The 18,641-nt window shown below is 38.6% G+C and overlaps 1 protein-coding gene across 10 annotated transcripts in view; it reads right to left on the bottom strand.

Moving 5' to 3' along the window:
- MEGF11 (multiple EGF like domains 11) overlaps positions 1-18,641 on the bottom strand; it is a 293,113-nt gene that overhangs the window by 173,332 nt on the left and 101,140 nt on the right. For all 10 annotated transcript variants that reach the window (XR_012043914.1, XR_012043915.1, XM_072871110.1 and 7 more), the window contains one exon: positions 18,399-18,491. Coding sequence is in view for 8 of the 10 variants with exons in the window: in XM_072871110.1 (XP_072727211.1) it covers positions 18,399-18,491 (93 nt within the window). In the remaining 2 variants the exon portion in view is untranslated. The remainder of the gene's footprint in view (positions 1-18,398; positions 18,492-18,641) is intronic.

Here is an 18,641-nt window from a genome sequence, read left to right as displayed (position 1 = left end):
TGGGTCCAGCACAAAGGATCATCTCTTAACTTCAGGCTGCTGTGGCAGTAGCATCTCACGACCAGGGTATTTCAGGAACTGGTGATGCCGACCATGCCTCAGTATAAATCCCAGTTCCCTTCCCAGTAATTTACCCAGGAAAAAACTTAGCCTGCTTTCTGGCCTGTATTTATTTGAGAGACAAAAAAGTTTTAGTAATGTGACATTGCTCACTGTGAGTTAGTCTCTTTAGTGAGATACAGGACTGCAGTCAACTACTAAAACAAAGGAACTGATTCATGTTTAATGTGTCCAGAGAACCACTGTGTTGAAAGCCTGACATAAAAGGGTGGATGAGTCAGGAGAAACCAGAAAGCCTCATTTAACATGCCATTCTATATTTACCATTAGTTGTCAGATGTCCCTTTGTTAACTACAGGGGGCTGCATGTAAAGTATTCTGGTAAGAGAGGCTTTGGGCCTTGAAAAGTCTGGCAGCACCATCACCCAGGTGCTACACAAGTTGTGCCTTATGCAGAACATGAAAAAATCCCGACTACATGGAGGATTAATTTCTGGGATCATATGGGTGATGTCAGTGGGAACACTGCAAGCAGACAAAGGACCCTTTGTGAAGCAAACCTGTGCTTCATGGTTCTGTAATACAGTCTCATTAACTATAGGTTAGGCCAAGGCTAGTTATGCATTGATGTTTACATATTTAGATGAAAATGGAATAACTAACTCAAACAAACCTGTTTCTTTCTCTTAAAAACAAAAAATAACACAAGTGTAACTTTCTCTGTACTATACATTTTCTTCTGGAGTTTAAAAGCTTTTACACATTTACAGAGCTCTAGTAGCCTTGTAACGCTGACCTGCTGTGGAAGTTTTTGTTCTTTAAATCTTATCAAAATAGCAAATATCTGCAATTCATTTCAGAACCGTGCTCTGCATTAGGAAGTTAATGTACTGATTAATTTACCTAATTATGGTAAAACAAACAATCCTGCAACTGAGGCCAGTCTGTTCACTTACTTAAAATGCAATTACACACAGCCACTGCACAGATAGAATCAGATGCTAGATATCTGAGGACTGGGCCACGATGAAATTTTAAACATTTCTTCTGGTAGTGTTTCTGTTTTTCAAGTCTGTCTTCTGAAATATCAGAGACTAGTTTGACATTTAATTTCCATTTCTGTATTGAAACTAGGAAAATACGTGGCTCTAGAGGAAGACACTGAGAGAGAAGTAAATACAAGCTAATCAGCTGTGGAGTTCCTGGATGATAATGAACATGTTTCCTCTGCGCAGCATACAGGGAAAGTAAAGTTCAGTTTCTGTGCAGAGAGCTCACACCAGATCAATTAACTACTGAAATCTCATTTAGGAGCTGGAGCTGAGCTCCATTTGAGATCTTCAATGATATGTAAGTGGTAGAGGAACCTCATAATTCTCCTCACAAAGGACTGGGCATCACTGTAAATGTTCAGTGTACAGACTTCCATTGACAAAGTAATTTTTTCACAAAGGTACCGTCTCCCAAATAGAGAACTTCAAAACATGTGTCCCTCCTGAATCCCATTTTAATGGAACTATAAGAAGAAATTCTCAATGATGAAGAAAAATAAGACTTTTAACCTACTTTGCTCTAACTTTAACTTGCCCTTCCTGAATGTTTTGGAACTCTGAATTTCATATACAAGAAGCATGACTCAGGTACCTGTGCTGATCATTACTTATTTTATTAAAGAAAGCGTTCAATTTCAGTAAAGGAATGTGGAAGTTCTGTGTTGTGCAACAAGCACAGGAAGCATCATGGAAAATGATAGTGACAGAGTCAGAACATCTCTTGATCAAGACTAGTACTCAGCTCTGACATAGAGCTTTATAATTTCTGGTTTACTTTAACATGCTATACTGCTACTCCTATTTTTTAATGTGTGAAAGACTTACAGAAAAGGTAGAATTTGGACTTTTATCTGCAGCAGAGCACTGTGTGGCAGCCTTTAATTGCAAGTTAGGAGTGAAGCCATCCTGTATTTTAATTTGAGGAACTGTGGTTAAAAGACAACTGGAAGGAGTGTATTCTCAAAAGGCAGTCTTGTTATTGGATTAGAAACAATTATTTTTTATGACTTCTCACAAAAAAAGTAATGAACATTAAAAATGAGAAATTTTTTCCCTCTACTCTTCATCTTGAGAAAAACATTTAAATTGGAGAAACAGTTTGGTTAGTCCAAAATTCCTGTTTCCAGCCCGAGCCCTGTTTACTCCTGAGTTAAGATGGCATATGTTTGATAAAAACATAAGCATCCAGTGTAAAAATTTCTGATAGTACTATCTGAATAGGCTGGCTTATGTACCAAGAGAGAATCAATGATCTTGGTATCACTGGCAAGTAATGTAACAAAACTATTAAGGAGTTCTCTCCTGAAAAATTCAAAAGGGAGAAAGAACTGTTCCATAAACTGATACCAAGAGAAGACAATATTTTCTTTACTGGACTTTTTTTTTTCAAAGTGCTTAAAATAATTTCAGTTTAAGATGGTATTTTAAAGCTTGAAGGAATTGCACAGGGAATCTAGCAGGGCACAGAATAATTTAGAAAAAATTTTAATTCCTATTGAAAACACAGAGAGAACTAAAATGTTATTTCAAGAATCAATTACATGAAAGAATTAGTATTGAATGTAAAAGTTGTCCTCAAAAATTACCAAGACAAATACAAAAATGATACAATGATAGAATAACAGTTACACGTCTAATGCACGTATAGAAAAGTCAGCACATTTAGATATTAATGAACTAAATATTTATTAAAATTGTCCTAAGTAGCTTCAGAACCAATTCAAAGCTAAGCACGGAAGATACTTGGATCCATCCAAATTCTTGGAAGTGTCTCCACTGTAAAGGAAACTATGGAAATTTGAAAAGTGTAAATCTTTCTAATTTGACCTGATGGTTCTCATCTTGACTCTGCCTGCTTATTTCATCTTAACTGAGCAAAAGGAAAAACAAAATGGCCATTAGAAAACAAAAGATTAAAAGAAACCATATAGCTTCAAGGGGAAGCAACTTCCTGGTTTGGCAGTGCACTGGCCACATAGTCACATCACTGGGATTTCAAAAACGCAGATGAAATAGCATTTGCAAAGATCCTAAGAATCAGAATTGAGATTTAAATTTTAGTTTAAATAATGAAACCTGTTTTCCTACGCTAGGTCTGTGTTCTGTTTCCCTGCTGTCCCGTTATCGCAATACCAGCCCAATCCATAGAATAACTTATAATTTCATACACGTTTGCAATATCTGCAGTTCCTCCTTTCCATGTCTCTCCCTTGCCACACCTGCTCAGTATTATATCCCTCCCACACCTCCCTATGCCATCTAACCCCCAAGGGGCAAAAGACAACAAAAAGCCTGTTCCTGTTTCTGAGTACCCTCTGTGCTGCTTGGCTGGCCTGGATGTGCATGCTGAATGGCAATCTGACAAATCAAACAGAAGAAATAATTTTGAGTTTGATCTATAAACTTTCCCTTCACTGTAGAACAAATTTGTGTCTCCCTGCTCTATCCAGCCAATGCTTTTCACAAAACTTGCAGGAAGTTGGTAACTTTGAACTCTCTACCAACCTGTCAGATCTGGGTGAACTGGTCAGTGCAGGAGACATGATAGGCACACATGAAGATTACCTAGGTCTCCTTCTGTAATCAGACTAGAAGAAATTTCTGATGAGAATAGTTGTACCTACTATAAAGAAACAACTCAGAAATGTTAAATATTGAGTTTAAACATCCAACAATGTCTGAGTTTCTGTTGTCATTTATATGAATCCAGAATAATACCACTTGTGTAGTTCTGTATTAAAAAAACTGTGATCAAAATGTGATCCGATGCTCTCCCAAGATGCAACATGTCCTTTACAACATCAAAGCAAATGAAGCAAAAACGAATGAAAAGTGAATTAAAAAAACATTGATCTTGCAGATACAAAACAAAGTTGGGATAAATATTAGCGCTGATGATTTCCTTTCCATTATCCACAATGTGTTTTTCCTCACAAAGAAGAACTGGTTTAATACCATCTATCACTCATATAATGGATGAAGCGTGAAAAATGCCTTCAAGCAAGTTAGCAGCTTGGCTGTGCCTCAATTTGTCATAGTCATACACAGAGAAAAAATGCACCTCCTAATACATTCAAACATGTTGCATCCTGGAAGAACAACCCAACATCTGGACATCTATAATATAGACTGCAACATCATGACTGCATGTCAAAGTAATTAATTAACATCATTTCCTTCTGCCAGATAGAACACATACATTCACTACAGAACACACAACATTTGATCTTACTAATTTAATGAGAACACCTATTTCTTCTGTAGCAGTTTTCATCTAGAAACTCTAGTATCCCACACAAAGGAGGTTCGGCTCACCATTTTATAAAACAGTAAATGAAATACAAAGAGGGAAAAGGATACGTCCAGAATGATGCAGCAGTCCAGAACCAGACTTGGGGACAGAGCTTAAATTCTTGAATATGAGTAAGGAATTCTAGTATTATTGAATTTCCTGATACCCAAAAGCCATCTTGTCAGGAGAATTTCCATGGCATTTCAGAATTTCAGAATGAGAATAACCACATAATTCTTTGGATAGGCTCACCATAATAAAGTTCTACTCTCATATGCAGACTATTCCCATGGGCTTTCAGAATACTCTAACCTGCTGCTTATATATTCTATATTTTCTATCATATCTAGCAATTCAGTAAGCCCCTTGCTCTGATTCAGAGATCACTAAAGTTACAGGAATAAAATAATTCATAGAATCATAGAATTGTAGAATAGTTGAGGTGGAAAGGGCCCCTGGAGATCATCTAGGCCAAACCCCCTGCTCAAAGCAGGGTAAGCTAGAAGAGGTTGCCAAAGACTGCGTCCAGTTGAATTTTGAATATCTCCAAGGACAGACTCCACAATCTTTCTGAGCAACCTATTCCAGTATTTAATCACCCTTACAGTAAAAGAGAGTTTTTTAATGCTTAAATGGAACTTCTTGTATTTCAATGATCTCAGTAAGCTGTGAATCTAAGCACCCTGCAGAGGCCTGGGGAACCCAGCTGCTGAGGATGAAAGTTGGTGAGACTGTCTTACTGATCTCACAGTGCGGTGGTCCCTAAGAAACCCAGAACTGGGCTGCCGCCATCAGATTCCATGAATAGCCTAAATAACAAGACCCTCTTCCCAATACACTTCTGAATAAGCTCTGACAAAAGCAATTCCTCGCCTGAGGTTGAAAAAAACCTCATTGGACTCTGTAATGAGACTCATATTCCAAGATGTGTCATAACCCTACCAAATCTGGAAGGAAGAGTTATACCAGTATCCCCAAACTAAAATCTGTGGAATTCCAGTGGCTGGAATTTATCCTAGAAGATGGAAATAAGATTTGCAGAAATGCATGTATTTTCTTACTGCTATCCCAATTGAATTGGATACCTATGTAACTGGAAAGCACTAACAGACAGGTTAAAGCAGATGATGAAACAAAGGTTATTCTGGATTCCCAAGAATTCATCAAGCTTACAGTCATGTCTCCCTACCTCCCAACCCAGCAGCAAACTTTGCAATCCCTATGGAAAAATGGACCTTCCATGCGAATGCTCATACCTTTCTGCAAACCTGCCTCCTTCTGCAGTTTGTGTTTTGAGGCTTTGATATTTATTTAGGATACTATCACTGCAAACTAAGTGAGATAGGGTATCAGACTTTGGTCCTTGGCAAAAAACTCTCCTGCAAGCAATTTTCATGATTTACTACTACTGCTACATAATTAGAACACTGCAACTCTGTACAAAGGGTTCGTAAAGGTGAGATTTAAGCAGACAGTAGGAAGGGTAAGAAACCCTTACCTCTATTACTACCACAAATATCCATTGTTTCATGTCTTAGCTGTTTCTGTTAAAATTTGAATTTTGCAGGCTAATTTCACCCAATCATCTGCCCTGTATTTGATGCACATATTTTTAAGCATTCTGGACAGGGCTTATATAGCCTAGCAGTCTCTGGCCTTTGCATGAATAGGCACTGTATGATAGGCAGAAAAGCTATTGAAAATTATGAACTGCAGAGACTTTTCTGTTGAATGACCACCCTCCAAGATCAAAGAACGAGTGTTTTATCTCTCTTCTTTCTGGTTGATGCCCACAAAGATCTTCCTGATATAAAATACTCTCAGTAATAATACACACATCATTTCTATCTGGCATTTACTGTTGTTTCTAATGGGGCCTAAATCCTTCTTGCACAACACACACCAAAGCTACGAAAGTGGTTGAAACTTACTATTACAAAGCAGTTTTGGATGGGAACCTTTCTCACACGCTTTCCCTTTTTCGCCTTTCTTCAGTGAAGTCCCTATAGTTCTTTAAGCATAAGTCTATGTGTAGCAGTAGGCCCCTTTTTATTTAACTCCACAACCCAGAAACTCAACATGCATTGTTATTATCTGCTTCTATTAATCTTTTAGGTCACTGATCATATTTCATGAGTTCTTGCAATTACAAAGAGAGTGACACCCATATCTGTGACACTTGGGTCTCTTCCCAGCCTCCCTGACAAATGGCCTCCACCATGGTTTCTTGAACAAGATTCAGGTCTTTTGAACTCCCATTTTCACTCCCAAACTTTCAGATATTCTGCTGGGTTAACACAGGTATGTTTAATAAATAAAATCCTGCAGTTTCTCTGCACTGAATTGAGTCTTTTTGAGCTATAAAGAAATGACTGGAGGATGTGCTTGTTATAGACCACACATTCAAGGCAATCAAATGGTATAAGGAAGGTTTAAGACTGAAGGTGTAAACTATTTTCGCGACTACAGCAATAAAAGTGAACTTTTGACTGGAGAAATTAATGTGCAAAATTTCTGGTATTTCACCTAACATTTTTGCCAGTAACAAAATAAAAACTGACTATTGAAAACAGCACTTTCTTTGCTTGCACTACCCTTCCAGGCCAAGAAAAGGCAGTTTTGGCAGTTGAATGCACTATAACTTCCAGCATCCCACTTCAATACATTGTGTTTAAACATTAAACAGTGTTTATTGAAGCTATAGTGCCGATGACTTCTATAGAATAGATGTTTACATCCCTTCATAAACACTTAAACGGGTTTCTTTGCCGGCACCAAAAAAAGACAAATGCCACTTTAACCAGAGCACTTCACGGCTAAATCCTTCTTCTGTCAGGTTGTCACCACCTTGGTTTGCAAGCATTAGATTCTTTCTCACTTTCCTAAATTGTTTGCATGATAAAAAGGCATTCTTTCAACATCTCTGCTTTTCTCATTTGAGGCAATTTCTGGCATGTTGAAGTTTGCCTTCCCTTATCATTGCTGTTCCTTTTGTTTTCTAAAATTCACTGTCATTTTCACCCTCACTGCCCTGGCTGTAGCATCTCCCACCAGCATTCTATACCCCCTCCTTCCACTTCACTTTCTTATTTTGACAACATCTGTAATTTCTACTTGGTAGAATCAGCCAGTAACTGTCTGCTCACAAGCCTGAAATTCTTGGTGCTTCACATGCAGCATAGTTCATTTTGCAAAACATTTTAATTCAGCTATTTATTGTCTCAAGTCCAGTTATCTGCTCACTGAGCTCCTTTCCTATCCCCAGCTGCTTCTGGCTGTCGTCTCACCTTGCTTGTTTTTCCATTTCGACCCCCCCCCGCCCCCCGCTACTCCTTCTCTGTCATGTCTCAATCTTCATTTTGCACTGCTTTTTATTCCATGCTTCCATGCATATCACCTTCCCCCTGCTCTTCGTGGATTTGGCCTCTGTTCATAACTATATGTTTGCAATCGGTGGTTATGCTACAACAATCTCCTCTGGAGTGTCAGGTATGATGCTAGGACACCATCTGCTCATTGATTTCCTTTGGTCACAACACATTTCCTCATTTTGTATGCTTTTCCTTACAGATAACTATGGGTCCTCTACATTCCCTGCCAAAGCTAGATTAGCAGTGAGAGCAAAATGCTTACCTGCGAGCAGTGGTGTGAAGGCTCTGTTCTGCCAAACCCTGGATTTACAGTCAGATATGCACTTGTTAAGTCCTCTGCTATTTCATTATTTCTCTCCACATCACTGAGGCAAACAAGCTGTTTCAACAAACATTCATTTCATTGGGGACACAAGATATCTGCTCCTGTGGCAAATTCTTTTTCAGTGTTTTATAAGGACAACAAATAAGTATCAGGGTATCATTTGAGGGGTCTAGGAGGGATTTTCACGAGTGTAATTTAGCAGAACAGGATTTCTCAGAGAAACTTCTGCAAATACTTCACTTCAAAAGTATGCTATCATACTTACAATAGCACAAACACTGAGTAAGACAAAGAAGAAAACTCCCTGAAACTTTCCCATTTTACACATAGTGATTTAAGGTCATCATGGCCTACCCTTGGCACTGAGAAGCAACTAGAAATGCAAGTGATTGTAAGGCTATGGTAAAATGAAACTCAAAGACAATTTTTACCTGAGTTTTACCTGTACAATGGCACATTTATCTCTAGCTTTCACTCTAAAAGAAGTCTCTTATTCATACACAAATATTTTATTGACATGGAAATGACTTTTAAAACAATAAATAACAGAATGATTCAATAGACTGTCATATACCCATTAAGCAATGGAGTAAATCGGCATTATCATTCTCTCATTTTAAACTGTCATGTTGCATCACTTCTGCATACTCTTCTGCAGATCTGATCATCACATCTCTAAAGTTAGTAAAGCTGCCTCCAGGCTATATTTTAAATGCAACCCACCCAAGACACCAAGGCCAGCTGCACATTATAGCCTCACTCATCTTTAGCAAAGATATTAATTGATGTCTGAGCTCTCACCAACACCACTGCAGTCTGCCGTCCTTTTTCAGCTGCGATACAGGCCACATGATGAATATATTCAACTCCCACGGAAATCAAAAAGAAATAAGGACTCCCCACCTTGTGGTGGCTTATCTAAGATCACACAAAATCAGGGTGAAGTCTGAGGAAAAATTTTATCGTGTAACACTTTCCTTTAGCAAAGACACTGCCTACGTTAAACAGTGGGTCAGTGAGGAGGCGTAGGAAGGGAGGGGACACGAACGATATGGACTTCATTTTTGGAAAGCTGTTCAGTACAGCAGCCAAAGTGTAGTTAAAATACACCCAGCTGCTATTTTTTGAAATAAAGTATTTTAGTATCTTTGTATGTAAATGCTGGAATTTACAGATAAACAAAGAAATAATCACTAACAGGGAAAGCTGCACATCTACATGCTTTCTCCCTGCAACCTTTCCTCCCATGTCTAGGGCATACTCACTGATGCTGATCGAATGAATTTACTGACTCTGCCTCAGCTCTCAGGTATCAGTACACAAGAAACCTTGTATGTGAGTGACTGCTATTTTCTAGCAAATTTTACCTGCTGGGGGCCTGAGGTAAATTTCAAGTCTTATTTCTGAACGAAACCTTTCGTTTCCCTTTTTGACTTCAACCTTTAATCACTGCCCATAAAATAGTATTGTAACTAGGAGGAACAGCATCTTTTGAAAAATCCTGAGAGCGCTGAATGGGGCAGTAGGGCCTTTCCCAGTCATAGCACATGTCTTTGGAGACAGCTACTCATAACCCAGCAAAAGTCAGAGCAGGCCTGAGGCTTCTCCACGATCAGGTGCCTGAAATAGCTCCCAGGGGATTTTCTGATACCGCAGTGTTCGACAGTGAGCGGAGCTCTGCCCTCTCCAAGCATTCCTTGAAATACCTCACCATACCTAACAGAGAGGCAAGTGGTTTAGAAGCTTTCCCAAGGACCACTATACCTTTTTTTCTCTTTGTTAGCAAGCAAAAACCCCTGGAATACTTTTGAGTGCGTGTCCACATATGAGATTTTTGCCTACACTTTGGGAGAGGGAATTCTGCTCTTTTCTCGAAGCGACAGCTCTTTAGTGACCAGGCCATAAAATTATACCAATGGTACTTTAAGTTGATCTAAAGTCTGTTCATTGGTGTAGTGCACATTTAAAGCCACATTATTGTAAGATGCTCCAGCAATGAAATTTAGCATTAGCAATTCAGTTCATTAAAAAGGATATTGTAGTAGGTTCTTTCTTTTATAGCTATTACCCCATCTAAAGTGAGAAAAACCTCAGTCAAATTAATAAAACTAACAACTCGTCACACGTACACTGCCTTTCTATGAAGTCTCCTCTGCTCTCACAAGTTCGGCAGCCAAGGAAAGATGTATGTGAGCCAAATTCCCCCTTGCATAACGACACAAAACCTGCATAAGAATGCATTTAGCCCATTCAGTACTAGTAACCATGGTTTCATTTACTGAAAATTATCCTTAAACTGTAAAGTTTTAGTTAACCATCAAGCTATTCTGTAGAAAAGAGAAGAGCTACATTATGAAGTTCACTTCCAGATGTGGCAGGTGTGCTCAAAGTTCAGTGGGGCTCTGCTTTGGGAGGGCAGGCTACTCTGTACTCTCAGTTACAAACACCTCATCAACACAATTGTCTTGTTTGGTACAGAACTTCCATGTACAACCCTGCTTGCTCCCAAAGGTTCACACCCATCTCTCTTCTCTGAAATCTAAACGTCTTTTCATACTCCCTTTTGAAGCATCCGTCCCTGACATACTGCCCTAATGACAGGCAATAAATAAGGTTTCATACAACAAGGTTTGCCCACAGCTTCTCTCATCTTTGGTTTTCAGCATGAATTGAGTGTTGGATTCAGAGAGCCAGTACACTGATTTTCCAGATACCCAGCATATACAGTTGCCTAATAATTCGGTTACATGGAACACAGAATTTCCATACTGCTCATATACAGCTCACCAGGGGCTGGAGAGTGTGTAAATGTGAGATGATATGCCCAGATAGCCATTAGGTCTTAAACCTGGCCTCTCACCTCCTGTTTGCAAGCTATGTGCCTTAAATCAATGTATATCTATAATTATGTCAAAATTATAATTATAGAATTGTTGAATATAGAATCATTGGTTAATCATTTATCTAGATTAGGAAAGACTCCTTTCCGTATGTCTTTTATTCCCAGCTAAGCACTCAAGGACTAGATCAGTACAGGCATGTCTGTTGACCACTGCAGCTGACCACATAAATCCCAGCAGCACCAGTCTGGATCCACCGTCACTTTCTTTACGGTAATATAGAGAGAAAGTCTGTGTACACAGAATGACTACATAAGAGAAAGACTACAAAATGAGGTTGCTACCTCAGGCCAATTTAGGAGACAAACACTTAGCATGCTGCAGCCTCATCAGCTACTACTCTGGGTACAAATGGGAAGCATGGTTTTAACAGATCACCTGAACTTATATGAATATTCACTCTAGCACATAACTCATTATGGACTTACCTCTTAAACCAAAGCAGCCAAACATGGAAAGAACTGGATGCTTTAACAGAGGAGATGATTGTGGTAATATTGTAATAATTCCATATCATGGTGCAGACTTATTCTGATAACATTTTACATTATTTTAAAATCTTTATTAGACAACTGGAAGCCTGTTACACTACGTATCCAAATTATTTTCTTAACACATCTCTGGTACTCACCTATGTGGTAGGTCAAAACACCATCTCTGTCTAGAACTAAGGAGTATGTTCAGATCACTGGCCTGTCTATCATGCTTTGCTCTGTAGGAGACCTAGCATTAGGCTTGAGCTTCTCTTTTATGATACTGGTGAAGCTGACAGTGGTTTTAGTTCATTGAAAGAAGTATCTGCCATTGCTCAGCCTGGATGACACTCAGTAACTCTTGGTCCCTAAATGAGATCCTCATTAACCTGATTTTCCCCCCGCATCTCTTAAGTTCCCATTCAGATAATGACTTAAGCATTTATCTAACTTAAATAACATAGGCTGTTCATTATTGACTTTAAAAGGACTATTCATATGCATGAAGTACATTGCTAGATCAAGCCTGAAGAGCAACGGCACACACTGAAAGACAGAACTCCAGGGACTGAAGCAGACAGAGTCAGGTCAGCTCAACTGACTCTTCAAAATCACTCAAAAGAGGCAGTCTCAAAGGAGGGCTGGGACTGCTGGGGGGAAATGATCTGTCACTACCGTGGCTTTAGACATGACCAGCTGACTTAAGGAAGGAAGTCCTTTCCCACACTCTGACAGGGAAGATGAAGATGAAGGTGCAAAGTAAAAAGACACAGGGTGCTGAATTTCTATTTTTCACTCACTTTAGTACAAGACTTAGAACAACTGGCAACCGATCTATTCATCATCAATGAATCACATAGAGGAAGTGTAGAAAGCAATTTCTTCCCAAAGTAAATCTTGGATCTACTTTTCCTTTTTCAGAAACAACTGTTTCCCTTTGCTCAGCCCAGTTACTGTGGGAAAAGCCAAGGCTAATATGACTCTCATACCTTTCCATAAGCTTGCGGCACCTCCAAAGCAGTTAACTCACAGAAGCTTGGAGGATACTATCACGTATCTAACAGAGTGAGGAGAAGCCGCCACAAACAATTGAGTAGATATTAACAGCTTCAGCAAGAGACAAAATATTCCCACTGAATGAAAAATGATGGATTAGCCCAGTTTAATGCAGCCAAATTATCTGTGTAAAAATATATACAGGACATGCTGCTGTGCTACTAACTGCACTGAACAGCAGCTTGTGTTTACATTTTTATTCCCTGGTTACAGGCTGTCCTGCGTAGGCTGGGCCCATGAAGATATGCTGCTACAGAGACTGCTTAACACATGCAACCTGGGTACGCTAGCCCAAGTGCGTGGGCCCAACATCCAGCAGAGGCAAAAATTAAACACAAGCTGTTTACCTGATTACACCAGTTCAGCAGTGGTTGAAGGGAGATGGATATTTTTTAAGTTAAGGAAGAGCAAATTGTTAGAACTGAAAGAGACAAAAATCAATTCCACTCTGTAATTGCTACGGAAAGATCCTTGTATGAGCTCCTCATTGGAGCTTGTTTTTATACATTTGCATCTTTTTGCACAATGTAGTTGTCACTGAGTCTGCAGATCACATCAAAATTAAGCTGCAATTTGAGCTTAGCTTAAATGAAAAGTGCGTTAAAACTTTAAAGTCCACTTTACGGACTTGAATGGATATGAAATTCTGTTTCGGCTAAAGCAATAATTAAGCCTGGATCCCAACTGAAGTTTCACAACTTTAAACAGATTTTTAGAAACTGCATCTAAGCTCAACAACTGGAGTGACAAATGAAATACATGGGCTTTGGTGGAAACAAACATTGTACCTGGTTCCGTCGCCTCATTTGGCACTTAGATACAGCAGTCACTGTGGTACAAACCCATGGCACAGACAAATTCCCACACAAGAAACATGGACAGATGTCCTTCAGGGACAGGCCCTGAGTCTAAGTAGTGGCCCACCAACAGTTTAGAACAGCTGAGGTCTTGCACCTTTGCACCTCTTTGGTGGACCTTGGTGGTTTCCCAGTCAATCCTATCCTAAAAACCTGAGGACAAAAAATTAACTAATGATTGCAGGAGACCAGTCCCTGACATTAGGCTGAATTTTGGTTGAGCCTGTATTCACAAACCAGGAATCTTTCCTTTGAACTTTATTTCTTCTTTGGAAATAGTTCAAAGCATTTTGAGAATATGGAAGCCAAAATTAAGCCTGAAAAACACCACAGACTCACTTTAAAGTACTCCATTTTTCTCCTGAGATTTCTACTGTTGCTTTCCATAGCTTGTCAAGTAAATCCCCTTCAGATTTAGCAAAGTATCTGCAGTTCTCATTCATCACAAGTCTCAGAACTGAAGCACTCCAGCTGCTCTAGGGCTATACCCTTAAATGTGATCTTGCTGTGATGTTATACTTGCCTGTTGTTATGACCTTGGCTGTTTTTGACAAAGAGATAAAGATTAAATAGGTTCTTGCTCTTAATGACAGTTTGTACAAAACATCCTTTCCAAAGAAATCTATGTTATCCATATGTGTACATTAATGATCAGCCTATGCCAGACAGCAATATTATGATCTCTCTCCCCCAGGTGACATAGCATGAAGAAAGATGGTTTGGCATTATTATGCCAACATCTCTTTAATTACACTTTGGGCAAGTACTAAATTTTCTCCTGAAACTAATAGCAAAGCAAACATTTTCAAAGCCACTTTATTTTTTCATTACAACCTCTGTGTTTGTTTACTTTGAAATTTCTCAAACTGGCACACACAATTTTGGAAGGTTCTTGCTTTTCATTCAGGGCTCTTGCTCTGAACTTTCTTTTTCCTACCTGTTGTCCACTGTTTTGTGAATCCCCTTCTAACCATAAAAGATTTATGTTAACTTCCCGGCAATGTAAAATGCTCATGAGAGTAAAAATGGTCTTCAATAATATTGCCTGATGAGTTTTAGCATTTTGAAAGAAAGACCACCTTATTCCTTATAGGCCTGATGAATTCAATGAGAGGCTTGTTTAGATTTCACTGAGGTCTTTTTACCTGTTTCTTCAAAACTGACTCGACAACATCCTTAAACACCTGCTTAACTTAAAGCAGATGAGAAGTCCTACTCGTGTCAAGTTAAGGATATGCTTAAGTGCTTTGCTGGATTGGGGCCTAACAGCTTGCAAATACAGATGGCTATTATCAAGACCCAGAAGAGGCCAGGTAACCACCAACAGTCAATTATATTCCTACCAGAACTTCAAGCCAGTATATCATACTGTTTGAAGTTAATTGCTTTGAAATAATTGGACAGGTGAGCAGGTAAGTTCACACAGAGCATTTGCAATTTTCCTTTGTATTTAAAAAAAACAACAGTGCAGATTGCATGGACAAAATGGGCACGATTTTAGTACAACAAGTTAAAAGGGAAGGGAAAAGGTATGGGGTTTTTTTTAAGACTTTTCCTTTTAATTTTCAGCATCATTAAAACCTTGAAAACATTTTATTCAAGAGCTTCTTTAGTTAATACCTCATTACTTCTCTTTTTATTGTTATGGTAATCAAGCCTTAATATATTGCAGCTTTATAGCATGAAATCAAGGCTAGGCCTGCGGGCATCGACAGATGTACAACAGCATGCAGTAAAACACAGGTATAGAGGCATGCAGAGCTGAATATGGCACAGGGTTTTTTTGTAATTGTTTAGCAATTCATCTGAAGTTATTTTAACCTTGACAACAGATGAACTCTAACACGTACCATGATTAGTCACTGGGAAGCTGCACCGAATAGCAAGTTTTGTGATTGTTGTCTTACAGGCTGAGTTTTAGGAAAGCATGAAACAAAATCTGAGAAAGATGATTAAATTGTTTGGATGGCTACAGGCTGTAGCTGTAACTATTCAAACATTTAACTGAGTATATTCTAGCCAAGGGAGAATGATAACACTGGGAAACTGCATTTAACACCAAAACCTTGCCTCCCCATAGGAAATCTGTGCTCAGTGTCAGAATTCATACCCTCTCCTGGCATAGGAAGTCTTTGCGGCGCATCAAAAAAGAAGAACATTTGGATCTGACTTCTGATTTTGAAGTGACACTTGGACCTTGTGCTGGAGCTCTGCTAATAGTTGAATTTCACCCATTAAACCAAATGAAAGTTATATATAACTTTTAGAAAGTTATAATGGTCTGGTCTGCACGGTGTTGAAATACCATCTCAAAAAGAGTGAGTGTCCCTAGATCTTTTCCAAGTAAACGACAACAGATGACCCCCAGTGTCAGGTAGGCTCCACTTCTCAACACTGTTTTCAGGAGAGATCATTCAGGAAACAATTACAGCTCCTGGGAGATTTTCTAAATTTAAAGGGAGTGTTTTGGCTAGCAATCCCTTTCCCAGTAAAATAGTTTCAAACAGCCAACATTAAAAGCAATATGCCTGTGACTTAATAAAATCACTAATACTGAGGACCATACAGGAAAGCTCTATGGCCCCACAGGGAGCGGGGTGGCATGCATACAGCCAACAGCTTCAGTTTATCCAGAGCACAGCCCTGCAGGGCCAGCCATGTAGAAACAGCCAACAAACGATATTTGTCATTGCAAACATGTAACCTTCATAGTAGCTACCCAATATTAATGAAGTAATACGAAGAAAGTAGGCACAGGTAATACATTATTCCAGTAGAAGTGAAAAATGTTTTCCACATTATTACTGGATAACAGTAAGACATGACTCAATATGTGGATCATCAATGTAAAGACAGTTAACCTCAGTTATGCAAAGGCTCCCGGCTTCTCTCTTCTCTCTTGGAAATACTCAGAGTAACAATTGTACTGTATTCAGCTGACATCTGTTCTATACCTTTTAATTTAAACAAAGTCTCCTAACAATAAAGAGGCCAGTCATCCAAATTTCTAGTGTCAAGCATAAAGGTGAGCAGCTCTCTCAGCTGCAGTAAAAGCTATCTTCTATGAGGCCATTCACACTTACAAGCATTACATTGGACAGTGCTTGTTCAGATCAGACCTTAGGACAAGAATGCATGTTGCCCAGTGTATAACAAATGGAATGAAAGACAATGGGCACTATGGTCCAGCGAACACACTAATTATATTAATAAAATTAAAGCTTAAATTTTGAAGCTAATCCTGGGCTATCATTTATAAAAGTTAACAGGGCATATTTAATTTAGGAATTGGCTAACACTTCTCTTTCCACCGCTGAAACCTCATAAATGAAATATACTGGATTGCTGCCCAGTGCGGAAATAAAAGTTATGAATAATGTTTTTATCTCAATCATTGTCAGTGCTTTAATATTCCTAATTACTTTAAAAAGCTAAATATTCAATATAGGAAAAACCTTCTTTTTCTTTTTATCTTCACTTGCAAGATTAGTGCAATTTAATAAGAGTCAATGGGTAGTTTTAGTCCACGAGACCATTCTGTACTTTGACATCTTATCCTTTAACAAGAATGGGGTGCTTGTTACCCTGTGTATGCATGTGTGTATAAATGTATACATCTATATGTGTATGTCCATGTTATCATAATATTTTTGTTTCTCTTTTTTTAAACTTCTCTAAGTGTATAGATACTCACTGGCTGTTAGGTTAAACATATCTATTACTAAAAATAACCAAAGGATAAAATTAGTTCCTGAGATCCTAGACTGTATTTTACAATTGAAGGTACTATTTTTATTTTTAAAAATATTGTTATAGATAGATATTCAGTATGTTATGCTGCCCAATTTTTCCCTTTTCTACCTGTCAGGTAATCCCAAAAGGTTGCTTCAAACCCCAAAGCATGTCTTTTCTTTCTGTCCTTTCTCCCTGCTCTCTCCCTATTGCCTTTTCTGCTGTATCTGAGGAGACATCAGCAAAGCTGCAGGCAAAACACCAGTAACTTGACCAGAGAAGAGTCTGCCCCGTTGACTTGAGCCTCTGGAGGTGTTCATCCCCAGTCACATTTAACTCCTATTCTCTTCTAACACCTACCTTTATATATCCCTTTTCTGTTATCTTTTTGCCTGGCAATGGTGCCTCTTTTTTAAGATCCCAATCAATTTGGGAGAAAGGGAGGAAGTAAAAGCAAAATGAAATGTTCATTCAGTAAATGACTCACAGCATCTTTCTCGATGCAGCTTTATTTACTTGCCTGACGCACAAATAGACTTCATTTAACAAGCTTATTTCCGTTATGTCAATAACGTATTGGGCCTGTGTTACATAACATCTCTGATGTTTGTACTGGAAAGAATGCTAGCTGTTTCATTCCAGCATGAACTAAACACATAGGCTTAAATTTATCATTACTAATTAAGAGAGTTTGACATACACAGCTTCTCCAGCTGAAAGAATGGAAAGCCTCAAGTGTGAATTAATTTCCTAGTAAAAGGTGCAGAACTCCCACCTCTACCATTTCCCCAACTTCTGCAGTATGGATAATTTAGGGTGTGGATTTCAAGTCAGAAGGTAGAATCTGGGCTGCATGAAGAGTCAATGGCAGAACTCCCACTGGCATCAACAGGACAAGGATTCTGTCTGGAGAGCACGCTTTCCAAAGTACTCTAAGTACTCCACAAAGTATTTAATGAAGAATGTGTTGTAGTAAAGATTTAAGAGAGAAAAATTTCATAATACAGCTATATTATCTATATTGGTAGCCCAATAACAGGACCGAAAGCATTAAGAGCATCCTCCACTGCATTTAACACTTCTTTGTAAAAACAAGCAAAAACCATGAAAGTCATGATCATAGGAAAGGGTATTATCACATAGTAGTTGTTGCAAAATAACCAACTGACAACCTTCAGTTTTCCACTCAAAGCATCCAAGTTCTAAGGCCACTGCTTTATTTCAGGCCTTTTTTTAATAGCAGCATATATCTTTATCACATTTTTGTAATCTTTACTCACCACTAGAGCAATCAGTACCTCCCCATCCTGGTTCACAATGACAAGTGTCAGGAGAGACACATCTTCCATGCACACACTCCTCTGTGCAGAGTGCTGTTAAGAAGAAACATATTAAGTGGTTGGTAAGCATACAGTAAACCATGCCTTAGAGAGCAATATTTTGTTTAAAAATATTAAACAAAACAAACACACAAAAAAGAATTACTTGCAAGATTTAATTAATACTAAGTGACCAAAATAAAA

The sequence above is a fragment of the Ciconia boyciana genome, chromosome 8 (assembly GCF_034638445.1).
Source record: "Ciconia boyciana chromosome 8, ASM3463844v1, whole genome shotgun sequence".
NCBI classification, from domain to species: domain Eukaryota; kingdom Metazoa; phylum Chordata; class Aves; order Ciconiiformes; family Ciconiidae; genus Ciconia; species Ciconia boyciana.
The sequence above is the reverse complement of the archived record's forward strand: the minus strand, read 5'-3'. Positions and strand labels throughout refer to the sequence as shown.